Below are 8470 nucleotides of genomic sequence, written 5' to 3' on the forward strand. Positions count from 1 at the left end.
AACAGAGCAAAAGAAGAGAAGATAGATTGATTCGAGAAAAGAAGAGGAGAGATTCCTGTTGACTTCAAGCAGTACCTGAGCAGCAGCAGCAGTCGCGACAGTCGACTTCAAGTTTCCAATCGCAGCAGCAGCAGTCGCGAACTCTAATTCCAGTCGAGGGATTGATTTCAAGTCTCCAGTCGCAAAATGAGAAGGAGCAGTCGCGACATAAGTTTGAAAAAATACCCAAAAAACCCTAATTTGATTATTTGGCTTTTAAATTATTAAAATTCAGACTTAAAAAAAAAAAAAAAAAAGGCGACGCCTATTGCATCGCCAATTCCACGTCACCCCTCGCCTTGGCTCGCCTTTTGATCTCGCCACGCCTCGCCTCGCCTCGTCGCCAAAGGCGAGAGGCGCTCACCTTTAAGAACACTGTTCAGCACCGCTATGGGCTACAACATTCTGTTTTTTACTCCTCCAAGTCACGAGATTTCCCCAGATATAAGAACAATATCCTGATGTAGACCTCCTATCAATAGTAGAACCTGCCCAATCTGCATCTTTAAAGCTTTCAACGCCTTTATCTTGACCTTTACTGAAAAACAATCTTTTCCCTGGTGAGCTTTTCAGATATCTTAGAATTATGTAGACCGCTTCTTGGTGCTCTTTCTTCGGAGAGTGCATAAACTGACTCACTAAGTTTACAACAAAAGCTATATCAGGTCGAGTGTGTGATAAGTAAATCAACTTCCCTACTAGTCTCTGTTATTTACGTTGGTCAACTAAATTTCCTTCTTTGTTTCCGAATTTTATATTCGGATCAATAAGTGATTCAGCTGGACGACAACGTTTTAGAAGATCTAGTACATTCCTTTGTGACACCATAATGCCTTCTTTTGATCTTGCTACTTCCATGGCAAGAAAATATTTCAATTGACCCAAATCTTTGATCTCGAATTCCGAGGCCACCTGTTTCTTTAAATTCTTCATTTCTGGCAAGTCATCTCCCGTAAGTATGATATAATCAACATACACTATCAGGATAGTTGTTGTTGATTTGTAAATACCTAAGTGTGATTGGATATGATTTTGTAGGATTTAAATTGATCTAACAAAATCATATCTGATATGCTATTGAATAGGTTAGGATATTAGAATTATCCCTTGATTCTCAAATTTCCTAGAATCAAGGGATTTGATTGCTAACTAGTTTATTTTTCTATACAATAAATTTGTATCTCTATGGATGAATAAAATTGTACAATTTTGGTACCAAAACTTTCATGGTATTAGAGCAAGGTTATTCTTGTAACTAAAACAACATTGACTGGGCTACATCACCCAGCAACATCAATAGAAGTCGAGAGTTCTATTAACAAAATTTTGACAGAGACAACAATGAAGCCGTGGTGTAATTTTTGCAAAAAATATGGGCACACTCGTAAGACTTGCTGGAATATCCATAGGAGACCACCTAGCTGGAACAAAAAAATGGCAGGTCAGACATTTCAGCATCAGGGCTACAATCTTCTCTAGAAATGCGTCCTTTCACTAAGGAACAAGTAGAGCTACTACAAAAATTTCTCCAACCTCAACTCCAAACCAATAAATCTAATCCTTCTACTCCCACTTGTTCTTATTCCCAAGCAGGTAATGTACCATCCGTTTTTGTGAGTACAGGTTCAACTGGTATAAGTCCTTGAATCATAGATTGATTCGGGGGATAATGATCACATGACATGGAATTTCCATTTTTTCTCAACTTACAGTCCTTTATAGCAGGAAATAAACAAGTCAAAGTTGTTGATGTTCCTTCTCAACAATTGATGGCGATCAAACTAACCCCTTTCTTGACCCTTTTTTATGTCCTTCATGTTCCAAAATTATCTCATAATCTTTTGTCCATCAGCAAATTGACTCAAAACCCTAATCGTGGTGCTATCTTTGATTCTATTTCATGTGTATTTCAGGACAAGGTCTTGGGGAAGATGATTGGCTATGCTAGAGAGTCTGAAGGTCTCTATTTTCTTGAAAACATAGACAACTCAGTAAATTTTAGTTTAGCTTGTTTGAACTTTGTTCAAGTTGATAATAAAGTCATGTTATAGCACCATAGACTTGGTCATCCTAGTTTTCATATTTGAAACTCTTGTTACCTCAGTTGTTTATGAATAAAAGTACATCTTCTTTCCAGTGTGAATTTTGTGAAATGGCTAAACACGGACGTTCATCCTTTTCTTCCCAAAAATACCATGCCACAAAACACTTTAAGTTAATCCATAGCGATGTTGGGGGACCTTCTAAGGTAACAACTGTAAATGGGAAAAGGTGATTTGTGAGTTTCATATATGATCACACTAGACTAACTTGGTACCTATTGAACGACAAAAGTGAAGTAAAACATATGTTTGAGGCTTTTTATGTTATGGTCGAGATACAATTTCATGGAAGATTCAAATATTTCAGAGTGATAATGGGAGAGTATTTTAATGATCATTTAGGCAATTTTTTCACTTCCAAGGGAATAGTGCACCAAAGTTCATGTCCTACTCCAACAAAATGGAGTAGCTAAGAGAAAAAATATGCATCTTATGGAGGTAACTATATTCACAAATGGAGTCCCTAAATTTCTTTGGGGAGAAGCTCTTTTGACATCCACCTATCTTATTAATAGGATGGCTTCCCGTGTTCTAGGTTTTAAAACCTCTTTCAGTATGCTCAAGACATACTTACCTACTTCTAGATTAACCACTGATCTACCTTTGAGAGTCTTTGGCTGTAGTGTATTTGTGCAGCCTTAATATTCACAAGTGCTAGGATTGACAATTCGATCACCTGGTTATTCGTTTGGATTTTGTGTAAATTTTTGTGTTTCAAAGCTTCAGAAACTTGAATGGTTGACTTCGGTCAAAAATTTAGAAAAACGGCCTCAAAATGCAACACTATCGATTTCATTAGCGCTGAAATGTCGAGTTTGGTCTAGAAGGACCTTTTGTGCGGATCCCGAGGCTTCCAAGCTAATCTCGAGCCCCTTCGTGAAATTTGGCTTAAAATGAAGGTTGGGTGGGGGACCCACTTTCTGTCGAGACAACCTCGGTTGAAAGTTGTGACAGCTCCGTTGAGTCTGGAATATCGAATTTGGTGGGGTACCATATCTCATTTGCGCGCACGGGGTTTCGAATGAATCCTGAGCACCCCGTCAGGAATTTTCGCATTGGCCAAAACCAGTTGATGTGCATCATCTGGTGCAGGCAATATTTGCCCTTAGCATTCGCGTGCTTCAAGCCGCGTTCGCATGACCTGGTCTATGTGTTTGCGAGGCCTTAGCCGCATTCGCGGAGGCCTACTAGGTTAGAGTGTTGTATTGGTTACCTGGGAGTAGACGTCGTTCCACGGTGATTCTATGATGACGATTTGGCATGGGATTCATTGAAAGCCCATTTGATCGCAGATTCAAGGTTTTGTCATGCATCATTATTGATCGTGGATTCATGGTCTAGTCATGCTACTCTATTGTTGGTCGCAGATTCAAAGGTCTGGTTATGATGAGCTATTGTTAATCTCAAATTTGAGGTCTGTGCATTTCATCTTCCAACCGCAATCCATGATTTGGGCTCATTATCCTCTACGAAGTTGATATTTATTAGCTTGGCTCTATTAGTTACTTTGGGAGGCCTATCCGCGTCCGCGCTACGCACTCTCTAGCTCTGGATTCACCGGGTCCTATTAACAGTAGTTGTAGTTCTTTTATGTACCTATCAGGCTTATGAGGGTCCGTTCGGGTTTTTATTTAAACTTGCGCACGAGTGTACCTTTTGGGCTTATGGGGTCCAGTTAGGTTTTAGCTAGCTATTTACTTACTTTATTTAAGTTTGTCCTACACTCGTGTGCATTTCTGTTAGATTTTCACTCTTGGCCTCTATTATGTTTAATTCTCGCGTTTCATATTGCCTTTACTTTTCTTGCACAGGCGGCCAATGATGCCTACTGAGTACCTGGTGTTTTGGCATTCATGCTACACTCTGCATCTATTTCGTGATGCAGAGTACCAACTATCGGCATTGAGTTTGAGCCGATTGCCGCAGTATCTAGAGGCAAGGATGATCTTATGGCGTCTTAGATCATACATGTCTCCTTCAATACCATTTGACTAGTCTATTGTATTTTGAGACAAGTCTGTTTATTTGTGGTCCACCTTTGGGACTTGTACTCTTTTCTATAGTAGCTCTGTACTTGTGACTTTCAGGTTTTGGGAGAGATCTTTTTGTTATGTATATATTATGTTGCTTCTGCCTTCTCCTGTTATCTCTATTAAATTGTTTATTCTTGCTTAGTTTCTACCCTTATAGACATTACTTGACGTTCCGGGTTCCGGGTTACGGGTTGACTTACCTACTGGTGGGTATAGTAGGTGTCATCATAACCTGAGATATTGGGTCGTGACACGTAATTATCTCTTAGGAAAATCCCTCAAAGACTTTGCAGTTGAATATCTTTAAGGAAGATGCAAATCCATGTAGTTTGCTTCTAGATTTTCTAAAGAACAAAAAATAAACCACCCAGCAAAACATGTGTATGCATGAGTGTCCTATTGAGGCAATTAATAGATGTAGAGTCACAGCTGAATCAGTACCTCTAACAACGTCAGCAAAGGGAAGTTGTTAGCAGTTTGCCCCCAAAATGTCAAAGTAATGAGGTTTGGAAAAAAGAATGTGGTCAAGCTTGAAAGGACTCGTGACAAGCAGTATCTACCAACTTTTCGGATGGAATTGAAATGAGGGAATGTACATAAATCAATAAAATGGAATTGCATATGCAAAGAGTGCATGAGCTCGGTGATAATTCAATTTGGCTCATCCATTCTGAAAGATAATGCAAAACATACAGTGAAAGTTTGTCATCTTACCTGGTCATACACATTACAAGGGAGAGTAAATCCAAAGTCCAAAAGGAGTCTTGCATTTGAAAACTTTCCGTATCTTATGAGCATCTGTAGGAAAATTGTAACTAATATTCAGTAAGAATCCTTATTTCAGAAATATATGTATGCTACGCCATAGTTATCACCGGCAATAATTTGTAGCAATTCAGTCAAATGGATATGTCGTGATATGAACATCTATGCTTGTGGTTAATAAGTACCCTTTCCTCTTGATAATTTGAAAGCTTTCGAATATTTTTCTAAAATTCCTTTCGAAACATCATGCTTCTGAGTACAATCTGATGGATTATGCAAAGGTGAGGTTAACTATGAGAATGTGTGACATCAATGTTTCATGCTTTTATCATTTTATCTGCACACTTCACAATGAATACTTCAAGCTTGTCCTATCTGGGACACTACTTTGTACAATAATATACTAGCCTATCTAAGATTACCCCTCAAGTAGATGACTACACATTGCATATGCCGAATTTATTACATATTTAATCAACTCAAGGGCTTGCAAGATCCGGCAAATATGTTTGCAAGCTAATCATTCGACATTATAGTTCTCGAATTCTCATGACAATTGTTCTGAGAGTATTCTCTCTAATAAAGTGACAATCAACCTCTATGTGTTTGATCCTTGTTGAGATGTCCCACATCGGTAGAGGGATGGGAATTTGATCTCCTTATATGGACTTGGACAAACCTTCCTTCATGAGCTAGCTTTTGGGGTTGAGTTAGGCCCAAGTGTCATATCATTACATGGTATCAGAGCCAGGCCTATCCCAATTTGTTGCTCCGGAATGATGGGGCCCCATTTAGAAGTGTTCACGCTTCAGTAGAGGTTTGGACGTGCGACGGAGTGTTGAGATGTCCCACATCGGTAGAGGGATGGAAATTTGGTCTCCTTAAATGGACTTGGACAAACCTCCCCTCATGAGCTAGCTTTTGGGGCTGGGTTAGGCCCAAGTATCATATCTTTACAATCCTCTCAGAGTACACTGGATCTGAAGAAATATGGAATAACTTCATTACATAAACAAGTTCCATCTAAGTGGTTTCTCCAAACTTAAACCCTCTTCGGTAGTCAACTGATCCATATGAACTCGCAAGTCACAGTTTTCATGGCTCAATATTCAACTTAATCTCCCACTACATACACAACTGCTTGAACTTGTCAGAATTTTTCATTTAGATACCTAAACGAAGTTCCTGACCGGTTAAACACCTAATCCATGCTCAAACTGTCTATTAGACACAAGGACTGATATGACATACATCTTGAGCGGTGAACTTGTTAAATTAAGATGATCCAGCACATTATTGACCATCAACCCAACCCAAAGAGTCATCACGTTCCTCCATCATTCGACCTCCTCCATTTCCCAGACAATACACAAGTCCCACTCTCCTTTTCTTCGTTCCACCTTTCTCATTTCAACAAAAATTACATACACTTTCACTACAGAACATCAGAGGATTCCCACTCTTTCATATATCCACTAATAGATGCCTCAACTGGATCTTCACACAATGAAAGATGATGACACCAAATCCATGATTGAGAAGAAATTCTTCATAAATTTCAAGAGAAGAGACAAAGACCAAATTGAACTTCTTGGAACTAGCTTGGTGATGGTTTAGGTTGCGTTGCAGAATAGAATATTGGAGTTGGAGAGCCACATTTGCCAAAATTTTAAAGAAGGCAAGATAGGTGACAATATTAGAGGGTAAAAGTCAAATTTTCGAATGATAAATATGTGCTCTAATCTTTTTTTAAGATGTCTCATGCAGGTGGTAGAGATGATGAAAGAAGGGCTCGTTTAGAAGAAGAATTGAATGGAGGAAATGATTTCACCCTGAGTGCTATGTTTCAACAATTTCAAAGGTGGACTACACAATTTGAGATGAATGTTATTATAGCTACTAGAGCTCCTAATGCGCAACAAAAAATATCCGTTTGATGAATTAGAGGATGATTGTGACTAAAGTTATGAAAGGTAGTGCTTCTATTTGGTAGAAAAGGGTAAAAAGTTTGTTAGGGACAAAGAATTGTCAGGCAAGACACCTATTGCTACTTGAATCAAGATGAGAAGGAGACACCTATTGCTACTATTGTTATTACTTTAAACTGTTTCTTCCACATCTTGTGTTGGGTTTAGGCTTGTCCACTCGGTGGGTTGTAGTGGACGCCATCATGGCTCATTTTCGGGTCGTGACACAGGTATAGGGAATTTGTCTTTAATGGTTAACTTATTTAGAGCCCTGTAATTAACAGTCTCCAAGAACCATCCTTCTTACTAACCAACACTATACAACAGGACTAGCATAAGGGCTAGGACCGGCATCCACTGTAACTAACAGTCTCCAAGATCTTGCATCCACTGTTTTTAGCTTAGTGGTCTCACTCTTCAACATGTGATCTTTACCCCTCATACTTGAACTACATGGTCAGCTTGCTGAAATTCATAATGATATCACCAATGGTTCCAACCATTGCATTCCCAGAACATCACAGGACCCCAAGGGTAGCACCAACATATCATATTTTTTTTTGAGAAGGTTAACTGGTATTATAAACACAAGGAGTACACCAATAGTGTGCTCCTACATAATTACATCAAAAGTATGAAGGAACAGCCCAAAACAAAATTTATCACCTATATCCCTTATAAACTGTCTAAAAATAAGGTAATGTCCCCTATATCCTTAGGTACAGAATGGATACACCAAAAGTAAAAGGTTGCTAAACAGTTCATCTTTATACTTTGGAAGGGAATGCTCTTGTTCTCAAAACATCTCTAGTTTCTCTCCTTTCAAATTGTCCACCAGATGCAAGCAGGGACAATCTTCCATCTCTCCTTGTGTCCTGACTAATTTCCATCTCTATTCCAGCATGCTAGTACTTCTAAAGTATGCCTTGGCATGTCCCATCCAATACCCCTCAGATTAATGAACCATTGCCATAATTTTTCAGTCACTTTACAATGCAGAAAAAGATGATTTACCGTCTCTATTTCAGCTTCACAAAAAAAAACATCTGGAGCATAACTGCCTTCCCCTTTTCATAAGTGTGAGAAATATAGGAAAAAAATATTATTGAATTGTTGTTGTAATAATTACATAGAGAACCCTATTTATAGACACTATATAATACAATTCCTTACCAAATAGGAGACTATAAACTATTCCTAGTTTGTGTAGGATTGTGTTTTCCTATTCTATTCTAACACTCCCCCTCAAGCTGGTGCATACAAATTATATGTACCTAGCTTGTTACAAATGTAATTAATACGAGGACCGGTAAGAGACTTGGTGAAGATATCTGCAAGTTGATCATTTGACTTCACAAATTTGGTAACAATATCTCCTGAGAGTATCTTTTCTCTTACAAAGTGACAATCAATCTCAATGTGCTTAGTCCTCTCATGAAACACTGGATTTGATGCGATATGAAGGGCCGCTTGATTATCACACACAAGTTCCATATGACCGGTTTCTCCAAACTTCAGTTCTCCAAGCAACTGTTTGATCCAAACTAGCTCACAAGTTGCTACA

At 38.7% G+C, this 8470-nt stretch overlaps 3 protein-coding genes across 5 annotated transcripts in view; all 3 read right to left on the reverse strand.

The window, feature by feature from the left end:
• The window catches only part of LOC125873377 (vacuolar protein sorting-associated protein 27), a 1193133-nt gene that overhangs the window by 344689 nt on the left and 839974 nt on the right, over nt 1–8470 (reverse strand). The window lies entirely within an intron of this gene.
• The window catches only part of LOC125873368 (uncharacterized), a 414450-nt gene that overhangs the window by 37175 nt on the left and 368805 nt on the right, over nt 1–8470 (reverse strand). The window lies entirely within an intron of this gene.
• LOC125873752 (uncharacterized) overlaps nt 1–8470 on the reverse strand; it is a 29535-nt gene that overhangs the window by 8204 nt on the left and 12861 nt on the right. Inside the window, exon 4 of the mRNA XM_049554615.1 lies at nt 4889–4972. Coding sequence (XP_049410572.1) covers nt 4889–4972 — 84 coding nt within the window. The remainder of the gene's footprint in view (nt 1–4888; nt 4973–8470) is intronic.

This window comes from Solanum stenotomum, chromosome 8 (assembly GCF_019186545.1).
Source record: "Solanum stenotomum isolate F172 chromosome 8, ASM1918654v1, whole genome shotgun sequence".
Taxonomy (NCBI): Eukaryota; Viridiplantae; Streptophyta; class Magnoliopsida; order Solanales; family Solanaceae; genus Solanum; species Solanum stenotomum.